This window comes from Ochotona princeps, chromosome 12 (genome assembly GCF_030435755.1).
Source record: "Ochotona princeps isolate mOchPri1 chromosome 12, mOchPri1.hap1, whole genome shotgun sequence".
NCBI lineage: Eukaryota > Metazoa > Chordata > Mammalia > Lagomorpha > Ochotonidae > Ochotona > Ochotona princeps.
Genome location: NC_080843.1, coordinates 29,618,589 through 29,637,027, shown reverse-complemented (window position 1 = coordinate 29,637,027; position 18,439 = coordinate 29,618,589). Strand labels below are relative to the sequence as shown.

Below are 18,439 nucleotides of genomic sequence, written 5' to 3'. Positions count from 1 at the left end.
ATGTATTTTAAAACTATTTAACCCACTTGACAGGTGACTCTATGCCAGGAGCAGAGCAATGTTTGATTCTATTACGTATGTAAATTGTAGACATTTGAAAAATTTTGTAAGAAAAATGAATGATTCAAAAATTTACCTCAAATCTGTCCAATTTTAAATGACATAATTCTGCATATAGGGAAAACACCTATAACTAGGAATAAAATCTCTTGTGTTCAAGTAACAAAAGATGGTCATGGAAGAACTATATGTTTAGAAAGCCAAGTTTCTAAAAAGCATGTATTAACTATTTTAAATAAAAATATTGCTCCTTTTTTAAGCAAGCTAAAAATAGGAAGTGTACACATAATCTTTTGATTATATTAGAAATGGACTTAGTTGGTTAATAACGAGCTACGCGGAAGAATGACTCCAGCACTGCAGGGAAGACCTAGAAAATACAGAAGCTTAGTGCTAGAGTAGCTATAATGTTGATATTTTTCTTAGCCAGATTATTATCCAATCAGCACTACCTTCAGACATTTTAGCTAGCTTTCTTAGGTGTTTAATAGTTTGCCGTTTTATGATAATAAATAATGGTATGATCATACAACTGCAAGATGCCAGAAAAGAAATCATAAATTGTATAATGATTCTACGGATTCTTTAAAAGTGTAATTCCAGATATGTAGAAACAAAGAGAAGGTAACTTCAGCGTGTAATAAGCACTGCTGGCAGCTTTACTTCCAGTTATCTGCACAAAAGTGAAAACACATACCATAACTTTCAAAAAGACAGTGAAAATCACACGTAGCCCCCTACCCTCTGACCAGGGTGGGAAGCACAGCACGTTTTAACTTCATCACTCAGGGCTACATGTATTGGACTGTTACATCAAGGGTTCGTTAGGGTTTGTTTTTCAGCAACATTAACATAATATGACATTAACATATAAAAATATTTCTGGTGCTTTGATTTACTGGCCAGCCACGATCCATCCTCAATAAGTGCCGTCTGGGGCACTAACTAGGGTTCAATATACAAATAAAAGTGGCTGACACAGAGTTCTGACTTCACCAGATGCTCAAGATCTCATTCATTAATACTGTGACTCCAGACAAATATTTACATGCCTGCATGCTTTAAAACCAGAAAGACGTCTTTCTGACCAACAGGGTGACAAAACATATTTTCTAAAATTTTCAGTTTACCTAAATTCTAGTATTCTACTGCATACATAATACCTTCCTTGTGTGTTTTATGTTTATATACTGTACATGTGACCAACAGTTTGATTAAGAAGCAACATTATTATTTTTAATTCTATATAGCACTACCAGTTTGGAATGAAAACATGTTATAGTTATATATTTTCTATGTTTTCAAAAAAGGGGAAAAAAAGGACTGTCAGTGAAACCTTTTGGCTTATATTCAATACTCTTTAGAGGTATGCAAAATGTAATTTCACTGGGTTGCTGTTAACATCCATCTGTTGGTCTTTCAGAAAGTATGTAAGAAAAAAAATCTTCAGGAGAAAACCCACAGTTAGAGAGTTTAAAATCGAATGTAACAGAAGTTAACTCTATTTTTTTTTTATTCAGCATCCTCTATGCCCCTCTACAAGTTCAGTTCCAAGTGTTCTTGCTGGTTTCTGGGGTGCATAATTCTGTATGTCTGGGTGACCACTGCTACAAGAGTCTTAATGTGCTCAAATACAGAATTTTCAGCAGAGGAAATGGTTCATTCCATTAAAAAAGCAAAACTAGGTCTTTCTTCGACCTGCTTTGATTCTGTATACAAGTGTCCAGCAGTAAAGTTGCAGTTATTAACTGTAAGAAGTTTGATACTTGTATGTTAATAAACATTCCCAGGTCTCTGGTACAAACCACAGGTGAAAATCAATGGAAGAAACTTCTTTTTTCCTGTAGATACTTAAATTTGAAAGAACATTAATACACAAAATTGGAAAAAGTTCCATTAAAAGGACTTTATCTTTTCCCGAACTTTCCCATGATGAATTTCCTGCTACCAAGTTCTTTACTATAATAAGGATTTCTTCAACAGAAAAGATTCAGTACATGACGGTTGTTTTCAAATACAGTCTTCCATCTGCAAATGAAAAATAAGAAATAATTAGCAACACAGCATTTGAGTCAGAGATATGGATATACTGTCTGTGTGGCCTGATATAACTTTTTTTTAATTTCATCCTCATTTGTGTATGAAGTAGACTTTTTAATATATTGTTCAAAATTAATTTTATAATTGCATTGAATTTATATGATAAAAGAATAGTCTCTTTAATTATCATAAATATATATTTGCTATTTTGATATCAGTTCCAGAGCACCCAGAAAATAGATAAGAGTATGAGTGTGTATTAGACTGATATGCAAAGCTAGTTGATTTCTGTAGAATGACAATTACTTCCTCAGAGCCTGCAAAACCAAATTTTCTCAGAATCATTGAGGTGTATCTCTATCCTAAAGACTCGGCTCCCACCTTGCTCTAGTAGTGTTGTTATATACTCTAGGTAATGTGAACACCAGGATATTTGTTGCCTTTTGCATTAAAGGTACCCAAGTTCTTTTATCACTGTCATTGAACTACAATCTTTCTCCCAGAAATGAAATGGACAATTAAATATTTAGGTAGAAATCTATTACACAATTGTCACCAACAAAGCAATGCAGTTATATGAAAAAGAAATCAAATCTAGGATACACTAAATAATACACCATTTGAATAAAAGATATATTGAAAGAAGAAATAAAAAATTTGAAACAATACAAAACATAGAAATGCTCTCAAAGAGTTTTATATCATGTTTTTCTTAGTCTATTTGGTAGGGTTGGTAGACTAACTCCAGGATAGCAGGCAAGTCTGTTTTGCTCATTGATGTATCTCAAACGCTTACCAATGTTTAATACACACATACTCCTATAACATAACACACTGTTAACATCTTAAGCCAGATTTACCTCCGTAGGTACAAGAATGGCTGTGGGATTAATCTCTGCCTGGTTAATCTCTAACAGATTGTGTCAAATATTAATTAGTTGCTTTCCTAAAAGTAATCCAGTAACTAGCAGTTCCTAGAAAGTCTCTGAATGCTCTTTGCTTTCCAGTTCAGCCACCGTGGAAGAAGGAGTCAACTTAATAACTGAACCTATAATCACCATGAAATTCTCTCCCCCACCCTCTACAAACAAAACACACTTTTGGATATAAGGCACAATCACCATGGAGAAATCCAAGTGAACTCTGTATTACTGAACAATAACCAAACAGCATGCACACAGTGCTGAATAACGTGCTTAGATTTGTGGTGTTAAAGGATATAAACTGTTATAACCTTTGACTCAAACCTTATTTTGCCACTGTTACTAAATATTACTATAGTTTATTACTAGTTACTGTGATATGAAGTAAAGACAGGAGGTTTTTTTTAAATAAAACCTCAATCAAATATCAATACTGAGGTTATATATTTTTGATGAAAATTTCTCTATAATAAGGATGTGACAATACCACACTGAAATAATGTGGTTTGTGTATGCATGGAACACATTCTGATTTGTTCTCTTTGCTTAGTTTTATAGCATCAACATGTAGGACAAACTTCTTCTCATTTGAATTATCTAAATATACAGTTATTTGTAGTCCCAGTTACCTATTCTGTAAATTCATTCAATCAACTCGTTGCTAGAAAAATAAACTAAGAACCTGTCAAGTTAAAATTTTGACATCTTTAGAGGTAATTTTAATTCCGATGATTGCTATTATATAAAGCTAATTCTCTTTTCACAAAATCTAGTGATACAGAAATAGAAGCAACTGAAGAAGTAAAGATTTAATATTTTTACCTAAAGTTTCTAATTTTTTTGGTCTGTTTTAAAATTTGTTTTATATGTTGAGTAAAGGTGAGAATGGGGGCGAGAAAGAGAAATATGTTTCATCTGTTGGTTCACTTCCCAGATGGCTCCAATGACCAGAACTAGGCCAGACAGAAGCCAGGAGTTCCACATGAGTTTCTCACATAGATAACAGGGGCCTGGGCCCAGCGCTGTGGCCTAGTGGCTGAAGTCCTCGTCTTGAATCCCACATGGACACCGGTTCTAATTCCGGCAGCTCCACTTCCCATCCAACTCCCTGCTTGTGGCCTGGGAAAGCAGTCAAGGACGGCCCAAAGCCTTGGGACCCTGCACCCGTGTGGCAGACCTGGAGAAAGTTCCTGGCTCCTGGCTTCGGATTGGTGCAGCACAGGCCATTGTGGTCACTTGGGGAGTGAATCATCGGACAGAAGATCTTCCTCTCTGTCTCTTCTCCTGTCTGTGTATCTGGTTTTCCAGTAAAAATAAATAAATCTTAAAAAAAGACCCAAAAACACAGAAGCCCAAGAATCTGGTTCATATTCCATTGCTTATCCCAGAATTAGTCGGAAGCTAATTAGGAAACAGAACAAAGCATGAACCAGTATACAGTGTCGCTAGTGGGAGCTCTACCTGCTACACCATTACTGCCTCATGGTTTCTAGTTCTTAGTAATTTAATTTACTACTCTCTATTGAAGTGTATACAAGATGGCACATGCATTGTTACTGATGTTCCTGTGCAATCTTTGTGCCCTTCCCCTCTCCCAGAGACCCAGGACCTTCTCTCCCTCTACGATGTATCAAGCTCTGCGCCATGGTGGGATGTCATGTCTGTTTGCTTTTCCAGGAGTCTAGCAAGTAAACACTCTCCCTCTCAGATTTCACTTTTGCATAATCACTCCCCAACTTCTCTAAATGGAGCTCCCATTTATTTATTTATTTTTTCAGATACAAGCACCCATAGCACTTGTCTCACTTGGATGTTATTCAGTGAGTTCAGAGAAGCAGCAGCCATGCTTCCTTTTCTGCTGGTATTAGAGTGAAGAATATTCGCCTTAGAATTTGGAAGGTTGCCTCAATTTTTAAAGGCAAAAATTAATTAATTAGTTAATTAGTAAGTGAGAAATGTTAAAGTCTATTTCAGGATAACTAGCCATCAGAAGAATGCAACTACAAACCACAATGAGGTTTCATTACTCCCATTAGAATGGCTATCATCTGAAAATGGAAAAATGACCAATGCCGATGAGGATGTGGGTGGGGAGGGAAGGAACCCTGCTACACTGTTGGTGGGCATGTAAACTAATACAGCATTACGAAAGACAGTACGGGGATCCTTTGGAAACCTGAAAATATATCTCTCATATGACTTAGCTATACCATTCCTGGGGATTTCCCAAAGGAAATTAAATCAGCATATGAAAGAATGATGTGTACCCTGTGTTCGTAGCAGCTCAACTCACAATAGGTACAATATGAAATCAATCCACTGATGACTAGATAGAGAAATTGTGGAATATAAACATTGTGGAATACTACTCAGCCTTAAAAGAGAAAAAAAAAAAAGTCTTTAGCAACAAAATGAATGCAATTGGAGATCATCACGCCTAATTAAACAAGCCAGTATCCAAAAGAGAAATATCATGTTTTTACTGATTTGTGGTTGCTAATGTGCAGAGTAGAAAAAGAATAATGCATATGACTAAAACTGACATCTTGAGATTTGATTACTGTTTACAATCTTTGTGATCCTGATGAACAATGGCTTTCTACTTGCTACTTGTTAAATTCCGTATTTAATGAAGAGTTAAATTAATGGCTATAAACTAATAAAGTTTTCCATCGAAAAAATAAAATAAAGAAAAGAAAGGAAGGAGAAGCGAGGATGGGAGTGAGAAAGAGCCGGAGAGGAGTGAGAGAAGTAAGAGCAGGGGTAGCAATTAAATAGGGAGGCAGGGTATGTATGTTCTTAAAACTGTATATAACTGTATATATGAAACATATTAAATCTGATATCTTTATAAAAACACCTTAAATAATGTTAAGGCCCAAACATCATACATAAAAACATTTGCTAAAATTTCTTATATATTATATTTAAGCACATGACCCAATATAATTCCACTTTGAGTAAAGTTATTTCCTCTTAAAATTTGGATTAACTTTTCTAACAGAGTGACAACTGCATCCAACATGGAAGATATCAGCTAACAAAGTTTCTACTTACTGCAGTTAAGGTATTTTCATGATTAGATAATTCGTAGACATCAGAGATGAACTTTCTTACAGTCAAATAGAGGAAGAAAAATACCAGGTACAGACACCTCCAGGAAGACTGACAATTTGTCTGCTTTTATTTACCATGAAAAAAAATTCTTACCTCAAAAAACAATTTTTACCTTTTAATTTTTTTATTTACTGAGATACGCTTTGTTAAATTTTTATTAATAGAAAGAGAACAGATTTTGTGTATTTCATAGGAGCAGTTCCAAGAAAACAATTCCACTTTACTTGTTCCCCTGCCTCCTCTCCATACCCTTCTCTCCCTGCACAGGTACACTTCCTTACTAATTTTGGAGAGAAGTTGCACCGCTCTGTGACTCTCAGTAGGCATCCGCATAGGAGCACACTCACAGACTAACATCAGGCCTCACAGCAATGGAGCTGCCCTTCCATCTCAGGTTCCTGGCAACACAGGATGCAAATGAAAGGTAAATGCAATTGAAATGGCAAGAGTGTGACATGGAACACATGGGCCAATACCTCCGCGGGTGCCATGTTTTTTTACCCTGTATCATCAGGATTCCAACATTCTCTCCTTTCCTCAATCTTCAAAAGAGGCCATAGAGAAGGCCCTTCAAAGGCAAGTGGCCAAACATTTCTGGACTCCATTTGTTCACTTCCATGGTGGAGGCCTGATTATTCAGAGGTTTTGTTGTTCGCATCCAAAAAGTTAAGAGGACTAATTTACACAGTTTTGCATTCAGGGTTGCCTTCAATGCATCATGCTTATCCTCAAACTAGATAACTTTACAATTGACCATCAGTCCTTCCTGAACACCTCAGTGCCTTCGGATCCTCTGCTCTGAAGACTTATCTGCTCCTTGTATTCCTCCCAGGAACAGCTTCCTTTGGCTCTGTAGAGCCTCAAGTAAGTACCGTGAAAGCAGAGCTGGAATTCTTAGAGCCTCTCTGATTTCTGGGAACATGCCTGGCTTTGACACAATGATTATTGCTGTTGTATGGGAGGGTGATATGACAGGAAGATCATCAAGCTCAACTTTGTGCCTGGGAGTACTTAATTAAAAAGTCGGTTCTAATTAAAAGCTTTTGGGAGTAGGGGGGTTGAGTGAAACTATTTAAATTACAAATTCCTAATAGTTTCAAAGTTCATTGTGAGTTGATGCTTACAGCTATAATTTGGTGTATAAGAAAGTACCTAGATCACTGCATAGGTTACTGCAGGTGTGAATTTTTAAAAGCTGTTTGTTTTTAATTATGCAGATTTAGATCTACAGATAATGAATTGGAAAAAATTAAATTCTTTAAAAAAATTGATCTCAGCATTAAAATTAAAACTGAAATAATCCTATCAGATCTATTACGTATGTAGATCCTTTGTGCTGTTTGTTTACTGTGGTTAGAGAGTGCGAAATGCGAACAATCACAAAATTTCAAGTGTTGTGTTTCTTTGTGTTCATGTATTGTTTACTGTGATTATTGAAATCTAAATTTTGCATTTGTTTGTATGTACTAGACATGATCATTTTATAAAATTACTATCAATCACTGATTTTTAAAGCTACATGAAGTCTAATACAACTGTATAATACAAGATTTCACGTTATATGGTAGAGGAGAATATGCAAGTGGAATAACTTGCTTAGTTTGATGACAACAATAACCAAATTAATTCATTTTTGTGAAAATCCTGTCATTCATTAACAAAGTAGTTTACTAGTGACAGATGTAAGAAAACGTGCAAATAGATATGTATTTCAGTTTTGAAAAGAATTGCTTGACAACATTCACAAGGACCTCTTACCTGTCTTTTGCCTAAAGGGCTTAATACATTACAATTGCTGTTAAGAAATTGCCTTATTAAAAACAGTATTTGTTCAAAACTTCAATCCAGTCAAATGCAATCTAATAAAAGATGTTGCTTTTGCAAAAACAGTTGTGCGTGCACATGCCTTCCTACTCCAGAGCTGGGGAAAATATTAACATAGCAGAAGGCAAACATACAAGATTATATATCTAGAAAGTTTAATATTTACTTAGAGAATATGAGGTTAATATAAAATATGGTAGCAATGAACCTCTCTCAACATACTGTCTTAATCATGTGAAATAAAGGAAACCAAAACAGTGATGAAAACAAATGTTAATGATGCATGTGATATTTGATAAGACAACTAAAGGAAGTCAAAATAAAAGCAAACAAATAGGAACAGATGGGAAGGCTCTTTGTCAAGTCATAACCCCTCTTCTAAAACCCCCAGAGGAAGAGGCTAATTAAAGAAAATATTGTTTCTTGCTTTTTTTACATATAATTTTACATTTGGAGGAAGAACATTCTGCTACTGCTAAAGCAAAGGAGAGACACAAAGTCTACACTGAATATGAGAAATATTTGTGAGAATGATGTTTTGTTAAGGCCCATTTATAAGAGGATAATGAGTAAATATCATTTTTTTCTCATTAAATGCAGATAACAGAGCAAGTTATTTCCAGAAAGTTGACTACTAATATATTCAAAGTAGTGTTCAAGTAAAATTTAAAAAGAATAAACTGGAAAACTGCAACAGATTTTGCATATTAGTTTTTAAGTTTGAGGCTTAATCTGAAACTCACTGACTGCGCAAATGGACATGAGCAAGTATTAATTTCTTCCCCATAAGTTCCTCGTGAAGTTCTAAAGACATGGCTTGTGTAAGAGGCTAAAACACACGTGATCTTATATCTCTACTATCCAAACATGCTGGTAGGAGGGATTTGCAAAAAGTTCATGAAAACATATATGAGGAAAAAAACTATGCATGGATTTAAAAAAAGTTTTACAACTAAATAATTTTATTTTTTTCATATTTTGTATCCATTTCAGAAGTAGCATATGCATTAGTTCATAGATCAGTATGGCCTACTCACTTGAAATCCATACATGTATGATTTATTTTAAGTCTAGTAACTAGTAAAGTTCTAGTGGCTAAAGTGACAAAATTGTAATTAAGACTGCTGTTTTTAACAACTGTTTTAGTCCTCTTTGCAGAGGACACTATATGAGAGACCATGGGCTACTTTAAGACAGTGCAAGAGCAGATCACCTAAGCTACAACACACAGATTGAGATCAGAATTAAGTTTTTAGACGTAAGCAAGGATAGTGAATCTGTCATATTATACAAAGGCATGTTTCCCCATATTCCAGAAAAGCATAAGTTAGAAAGTAAAATATAAACTTAATGCATGGACAATCTGAAGAAGTTGGAACAAGGTTTGACAAAATGTGGAACTGGACAGGTTAATTGGATCATGACTTTTCTTCTCAAGTTTTTTTTTTTTTTTTTACTTTTTTCATTTTTTTTCCCTTTCTGTTTTCTTTCTTTCTTCTTCTTTTTTCAATGTGAAATGCAGAAAGAGACAGAGTAAGAGGAGAGAAAAAATCTTTTTCTTTCCTTTTCGTTTTTTGAGATTTATGTTATTTTTATTGGAAAGTCAGATTTATGGAGACATGAGAGACAGAGACAAAGCTCTTCCATCCCCGAGTGGTTTATTCCCAAGTGGCTGCAACGGCCGGAGCTGAGCTAATATAAAGCCAGGAGCCAGGGGCCTCCTGCAGGTCTCCCATATAGGTGCAAGATCCCAAAGCCATGGGCTGTCCTCTAATACGTTCCAAGCCACCAACAGGGAGCTGGATTGGAAGTGGAGCAGCTGGGACATGAACTGCTGCCCACATGGGATTCCATTGGATGCAAGGTGAGAATTTAGCTACTAAGCCATTGCGTCAACCCCTCAACCCCTCCTAATTTTTTTTTTCATCTGATTTAGTTCCCAAACGCTCCCACCAAGCCAGGCCTGGGTTAGGCCAAGCTGAAGTGGGAATTTTGGAACTCCATAAATAGCAGGAATCCAAATACTTGATCACTTGCTGCCTCCTAGGATACACATATAGCACGAAGTTTGACAGAAAGCAGAGTAGCTGGGGCTCAAACCAGGTATCCCAATATGGGTTGCAGACATCTCAAGCAATGCTCAACTACTGTGACAAATGCTTGCACCGCAACATTCTTTCTAAATGGGGTAGTGAACATCTTAGCAAGGAAGCTGAATGGAAGAATGTGACAAGAAGGCATTTAAAGATTTCCAGATGGCTACAGTTATTCTTAGTCAGCTTCTAGTCATTTAGTTAAGTCCAGCCATAGGCAAAATACTTTCCTTAAATGATCAGATTAGCAACAGTATTTGACTTGTTAGTAGAAGTGGCATTCTTGTTGTCAAGAGGCCATTGCCTAAATGTAAGGGTCAGGTTGCTCTCTGTGGGCAAGCAGCAATTTACTTCCAAAATGATGATGTTCATGTTCTGTGGGGTATCAGAGATGCTTTTTTTTTTCTTCTGGTACTCAAGAATATTTGTACCTTGTTCCATGAACTTGTGTCTGTTAAAAATCAGAATGCTCTTAAGCTATCACCATGATTGCAATAGAGAAAAATAATAGTCATGATCCCCCTACTGCTGTTGGTTCATACATTTGATAAAATAGTAATGCATGATTGTTCTATAGTGAAGTAAATAGGCCTTGGATCCACATACTGCATTTAAAGTATGGCTAGAATCTCAGTGCTGTTCCAACTGCTTGCCTTGAGCTTCAGAATGTTGTCTTCTCCAGACTATCTTCACTGCCCTGAAAGAACCATGTTTAGTGATGCTGGTAAAGTTCTTTAAAGTCTGACTATATCCTCTTTAACAGTAGATAGTACATGGTATGACTATGACCCGAACAGGACCTAGGACCTGCAAAGTGCTCACACAGTAAGGAAAGATGGCCATTATGGGCATTCGTACATTGTACCCTAGAAGAACACAGCTCCACTTGGTGATCATATGGGCTGAGGCTACAAGGCATAGCTTAGTTACTTTAAGCATGAAATGGACTATGCTCTTCAAAACATCAATGTTATGTCATTTACAAAAGACTGAAAATACTTCAAGCTAAAGAGACTAAGGAGACATTATAACTAAATATAACTCATGATCCTAATTTCACTCATGAAGGGAAACAAGTGCTGTAAAGGATATTCTTTGGTCAAATGACAAAACTGGATATTTGAATATCAGATCAGAGCAAAGTATGCTAATAAAACATTCAGCAAAATAATAAATATATTGTGTAGTTATTTAAGAATATGTCTATCAGTAATAAGTATGCCCTGAAATAAGTATCGGTAACAATTACAGGTAAAAGGTCATTATTTATGCCACTCACTCTCAAACTGTTCAGGAAATACTGTGAAAATTATAGAACAGGAGTAAAATATTAATAATAGTGGTCTTGGGAGGGAATTTATAGTTACTAGAAGTGAATAGTTTTTAAATAAAGATTCTAAAAAATAAATCTTTTTTTAAGTGACAGAAAATTCCAATGTATAGGCAAATGTCAACTATGAATAAGCAGTTGACTATAGATACTGTCCACTATTCACATGACTGGACTGACAATGTCCACCTGACAAATATGTTCTATGAAGAATCTTATTCAAGAATTGGTGAGTAAGTAATTGGTGAAAGATTTTAACAGAGTTCTCCAGAAGAGCGAGGTGCCAAAATTCATGAACCTTCCTGGACTGAGGGTGTGGCTTCGAGCAGAATTCCAGTCTACTGATCCCCCATGTTTTAATGGTCAATTTACAATCGCAAAGTTTATGAAGTCTGTTTAACTATATTCCCATTTACTTAGGACTGTATACGCACATGTGCATTTGTTGGTATAAGGAAATTGCTGCCTGGTTTAATTGCATTTAAAACAAATATTAGGTTGTCTCTTAAAAGTTTATCATAACAAAAACAAAAAGCAGAGCATGGTCTTTGGAAATTTTGTTATGTTTATGTAAATAAGGAAAAAATTATATCACTGGTAGGTTTGCTTTGGTAAAGTATTTTTGTGTGTGATCTAATTAAGCATTCATTAGTAAGAAGCAAGAAGCCATCAGAGTGGTTAATGTACCAGCAAGTAAGAATAGGGTACTTGGCACTGAGGTTACCTTGGCCTGATGGGAAGGTGAGACCTCCCAACTTGAGCAAAGTGAAATACAATGAAATCTCTCATTACTTTATCCATTCCCTTTTTCCTTTCTGGGAGAATGAAAACTAAGAAGTAGAAGGAAATAATTATTTGAAGGCTTATGTGAACCTGAATGATGAAGGAACAAATCACCTACTATGTATGCTTCAAACACAGCAAAGATGAAAATTGATGCTGTAGAAAAATGACACAGAAATCTTTAAATCAAATCCTTGCACACTTTGAGAACTGCAAAAACAACTAGGCAAAATCCTGAGAGTAAATTGAGTTTTCAGAATAAATAAGTTATTTTTAGGAGAAAACAAAGGTGGCAATTAGAAGGGCAGGTCTTGTCTCAGCCTAGTTATTTTCTCTTAAATTTAGAGGGAAAAACTCATCAACTTCTTTTTAAAGTGTAGAATTTTCCCCTCCTTCTACTTTCTACAGCATGACTGATTTAGTAATTTTATATAGGTTATATTTTTACAGGGGGTAATTGTGAGTGAACAACTTTCAAAGTCTGTAGCACATTAGTTAACATATTTACACAATGCCAAACTGAAATGCTGGTGTATGCTGAACTTAAATGATAAGCAGGTTTCAACAAAACTACCCTCACATTTTTTTCAATAAAAGACTTTTAAGTAAAGAAATGATACTTTCATGGCGAGTATCTTTTCATTATGTCTTACCCCCTGCGTTCACCAAATATTGAGAATGAAAACAATGCCATGCTACACAAGGACTACTAAAAAGGTGGCATTCCGTGAACTAAGGTTTAAAATGAACACCTAATGAATAAGTTCACAACTGTGCAAAGTCTTGCTAAAGAGACAGCAGAAGGCAAGGAAAGCATGTTGACAGAAATATCATACTTAGAAGAAAATATATGAATCAGTGTAGTGTTTGCCCAGAAATACAGTATAGAACCAGCACAGGTAACCAGACAAGCTTCACCAACCAGGAATCCTACCCCAGAAGAGGTGCATACATATTCTGGCATTGAATATTTCAGCCATATAATACTCCTTGTCCTGCTCCCATCCTGTTAGGTCCTTGATAAGTTATGAACAGACTGTAACTTCCTTGTTGCTGGCAGCCAGTCTCCTCCTGGATCTTTGACTTACTCAGACTGAAGGAACAGTGTGCTCTGTAGTGAGCTTGCTGCTGGAGACTACTATGTAGGCAGGAACCAATGACAGCCCCAGCTAACAGCCAAAGGGAAGTGAAGAGCACAGTCCCCACTCACTGAGGCTGCACTGCATGCCAACAGACAGAATCGAAGTCTGGAAGTGAGCCTGCCCAGTAGAGTGTGGAAATGGTCGCTGCTTCTGACAATGTATTATTCGGCCCGAGGGAGCACCCAAAGTGGAGAATCTAGCTAAGCTATTCCCAAACCCTCATGTGCAGAAACTGTAAGGTAGTAAATAATTTTTAAGCTGTGAAGTTCTGAAATCATTTCTTGTGCTCCTAGCAGTCCTCCCTGTATAAGAAAGAAGTGCCAGTGAATGTCACAGGTGAGTTATAGAGTGTTAGTATACCTCAGTTGTACTGAAAAGATTGATAATTGAACCTCAGATCAAGCAAATACCCCAAGAAGTCAGCCTGCCTCCAACAGAAATACAGCAAAGCTGACATGTAGGTTTCCAAGAGCATTTCTTGTCTTATCATGCAAAAAGAAAAACAGAGAATCAAGAAACTTTGATTTGCTAAGAGCGGGTAATTCATTCCAAATGACAAGGTATACTTTTTCATCTCTCTCTCTCTCTCTCACACACACACACACACACACACACACACACACACACACACACACACACACATCTTTGCTAGGTGGATATAACTTGTATTATCTTAGAGTGCTTTGATTCTACTTGCAGTAAAAGCAAGTTTTTCTTAAAAATTGACACAGCATCTTGCGATATGTGATGGCTTCTTCAGAAACAGAAACAATAAGTATCAATAACGTAATTGCCAGATTAACTTTAGCTCAGAATAGTGATGAGCAGCTGAGATCTGATCTGATGCACTGACAGAAGGGAACATCACAGACAATTGTAGAGTTGTCCACTGCTAAGTCTGTTGGTATTCAATGAGGCATCAAAAAAGAACACACATTTGAGATCCCTTAAGACATCTAAGAAGACACCAGATCGAACAAGAGCCATGACAATCTAGTTAACATTCCCCTGAACTTTTGATTTAAAGTTGGTCATTGTTGGAGATCAACTTTAGTTCAATCTGGCATCTGGCAATTTGGAAAAAGAAAAAGTTTATGATATTGCATGTTTTCTAAGAAAACAAACTTAATCCTTTGGAAATTAATCAGGACAATATCAACAAACTAACCACAAACAATAACAAATGTGAGACACCAAATGCTTTCTAAAATGGAAAGCAATGGGAAAAAAAAAGATAAAGTGTGCTATCACAAAAAATATGCAATGCTAATAGATGATTTTGCATTTTATAAATTGTTTTTGTTTCTAGAAGTGAAGAATTTCAGGAAATGTGAATACTTTTGACTTAGAGTTCAGTTAAGTTCCAGTTTGATCTCAGCATCTATTAAGTTCCATGAGATTGCCAGATTTCTTTAATATAATTTCAAGAAAAGAAAACAAAAACTATACAACTAAGTATTTAAAGTGCATTATAATAAATGTGCATATATTTGGAAAGAAGATATATGCTGATATATGTATATTACATGCCCACTGTGAAATTATGCCCTGGGTCATGATAACACAGGCCACTGTTTCCATTAAAATTAATCGCTTGTGGCTGTGGTTACTGTCAGTATTGCCTTATTTTCCCATCACTAGCAATTGCAACATGAATAAAATTAACTTCTGTCACATTAGATCATTTTATCCTGAATTAAGGTTAGATTTCGAGAAGTCTTGTGAATTTAAGAAACATTCAAATAGGCTTATGTAAAAACATTTTATAATCAACTCTATTTTTCTGGCTAAGGTAGTCTGTATTACTTTTTAGAGTTATTTTAAGTTGCACTTAGACAATACAAAACTGTTCCACCAGAAATTTCAATTTCTCTCTTAAAATCATTCAAACTCTATTGGGAAGACATCAGGTAAGCTTTTTTTTTTTTTTTTTTTTTTTTTTAGGAAATTGTATTTGCACAGTTACAAGGGTATTAATTTGAATGTTTTATCTATCCTGTTCACTTTCTTAATTTTTTTGGAAGATTTATTTTTATTGCAAAGTCAGATATACAGAGAGGAGGAAAGACAGAGAGGAAGATCCTCCATCCATTGATTCACACTCCAAGTGGTCACAACAGCTGGAGCTGATCCAATCTGAAGCCAAGAGCCTGAAGCCTCTTCCAGGTCTCCCACACAGGTGCAGAGTCCCAAGGCCTTGGGCTGTCCTCGACTGTTTTCCAAGGCCACAAACAGGGAGCTGGATGGAAAGTAGGACCACTGGGATTAGAACTGGCACCCATATGGGATCCTGGCACGTTCAAGGTGAGGGCTTTAGCCACTAGGCTACTGCACAGTGCCCTCCTAATGAAATCTTACCAATTTTCTTAATTACCTACCATCCTATCATATCTTTCATTGCACGGTGATGCTTGTGAGAAGTTCCCAGCTTCTCCAGACATGTTTACCAGGTCTGTTTCTTTACCAAATCAGGGCTCCAAATCCTATAGCCCTTAAGTGGTACCAGTCTGTTAGAAAGGCTGATTGGTAACTACCTGGTAGGTCTATTGGAAAAAATGTGCTGTTATCAGAAGGCTTGATGCTCTTAAGAGCTTAAAATAGAACGGAAGACTGCAGTTTTTGTATAATATTCACTTTGTTGTGATAGTTGATAAGTCTTGCATTAGCATTTTCTTCACTCACCAGTCCAAAGAAGGAGTATAATTTATTTTTTAAACTTTCCCTTCATTAGAATAATAATGCATTATGCTCTTCAAATAATTTCTAAGACAACCTATGCATTGGAGGAAAAAGCTTTCAATGAGAGTAAATTACTGTTTTGTTTTTGTTTTTGTTTTGTTTATGGCTCTATTCAATGTACTTTGATTACTTGAAAGGACTGGTATCTAACATATTGTCATATGAAACAATATCATGAAAAATACATGTCTCTTAATGCAACAGTAGTCGAATTGATAGTTTGTCACAAGTAAAATCTGCAGAATCAACAAAGATGCAAAACACATAACTCAAAAAATGAATAATCTAATATAGCACTAGGTATTTTTATCATTCTCTACTCCATTTTGCATACATAATCTACACTGTAAAAGTTTTGGTTCTAATGTTGTTACACTCACTTTCATAGACAAAATTGTATGCCAAATAATCCATGTCTTTCTGCCATGAAAAAAAGCTACTTCATGTGTTTTTTCATTTTTAAAAATATTAGGTTATTTTTCCTGTTCATCTTGTTTTGTGGCTTTTCATCTAAGGGGATGTATAGTAACTGTGTAATGGAGACTATCATCTCCAGATGTGAGGTTACAATGCAGTATGCATCTCTACTTCCAGATCAAAGATGGACTTACAATGAATCTGATTACTGTATCATGACAATAGGATGCTGGACTCTCTGGTATTGTCCATGCCTATGTAGGAAGAACTATACTGTAGTAATGATATAGGGGAACTCAGTGAGGGGGAAGGGCCTTGACGAGGGGGTTAGGGAAATCCCAGGGCCTATGGAACTGTATCATAAAATGATAATAATAAAAGGAAGTAAAATATTTAAAAATAGGTTATTAATTACATATATGGATAGTAAAAATGCTATAAAAATATAGACTCATAGCTATTTGAGCAGTCTTGTGTCCTAAGTGTTGTGCTTATAGTTCCTAAGATCTAGCCTTTGGGATAGTTCTCAGGCTCTGTCCTTTGAGGAATGGTGACAGATGAAAAACCACTGGATTCTGGCCTTCTCCGAAAAGTGACACTATATAGATAACATACATATTTCAGATCATTTCAGCATAGGGATTTTTTTTTAATTTAATGGTATCCAGGAATGCGTCTCTTTTCAGGACCACACATTTTAATTCCAGTTCCAGAACCACTCAAGCACTTGTTTCACTATGTTATCCATGGTCTCACCATGCCCAAATCAGCCTTCCAAATTCATCAAAATGTTCTTAAGCGGGATTTCATTCACAGATTAATCATGTCAAATTTCCAATCACCACTTTTCTTTTTCATTTCATAAATCCTACAATTTCATCTACTACTTCTATTTCAAATGTACCTTCCCACTCCACTGCACAACAGAATTTGAATCTTCAGTACTTCATTTTTGAATCAGTGACATTCTTTGTATTCTCAGTCTCATTTCGCAAGAACATGTATGTACGTTTGTATTGTTTAGGATTTAGTATATTGACTTCAGAAACTTAAAAAGAGAAATCAAAGATTTTATTTTAATAGATATTAAAATATCTTTTAGGACAATATATCCAGAAGCAAGCATAAAATTTAATTATCACTTGTTTGAAAAAATTATTTGTTATGTTGATGCAGTTTTCCAAAAGATTTATATTTAAGTCGCATCTTGACTTCCACCTATTTTGGCCAGTCATCCAATCAGAATGAATTATTTTGCACTCTGAAATTAATGCATTTATGATTCTGAAGCACTGGGTTATATAACATTATATATATATGTATATATGTATATATAACATAATATATATGTTATATATAATGTATTTAAAAGACGTTGGGTATTTCATTTCTTTTACTTTAAAAAACTTGAGTTTCTAAACTTCTTATTGTATCTATTAAATTAAATAAATTTTTAAAGATCCCTGGAGTGTGCAAATGGGTTCATATACCCCAAAAAGCTAAATTACACAAAATGCTTCAAACTATGTCCACAAATAACCACACAATGCAGTCTACTAATTTTTATAACACTTTTATGATACTGAGAAACTGTTTCCTCAGAATCAACTGAGATTATCTGTGTTGGATGTGAAATTATAAAATGAAAGGTGTTTGAATCTGAACTAAATACTATTCCCAGCTTTTGAACAAAATGAGGTATAGTCTATTATTTAAGATGATGGGTCATATTCTTTAATGTCTGTGCATCTCTTCTAGATGGATGGTTTGCTGATGGATAACTAAGCCAGTGTCCTTGCTTTGGTCTTGACAAGGAGTCATTTTGAGAGTCAATGAAGAGGTATCTCTCTAGTTTGAATACAAATCAGTTTAGCATAATAGAGTCTCTTCCTTCATTTCTAATAGTATATATATATATATATACACACACATATATACTATTATATATATATAAAGCAACATCATTGGTGG

At 35.4% G+C, this 18,439-nt stretch overlaps 1 protein-coding gene across 1 annotated transcript in view; it reads right to left on the bottom strand.

The window, feature by feature from the left end:
* Positions 1 to 1,374: 1,374 nt before the first annotated feature.
* DACH1 (dachshund family transcription factor 1) overlaps positions 1,375 to 18,439 on the bottom strand; it is a 384,212-nt gene continuing 367,147 nt past the window's right edge. The window contains exon 11 of the mRNA XM_058670666.1: positions 1,375 to 2,088. Coding sequence (XP_058526649.1) covers positions 2,051 to 2,088 — 38 coding nt within the window. The 3' untranslated portion in view covers positions 1,375 to 2,050. The remainder of the gene's footprint in view (positions 2,089 to 18,439) is intronic.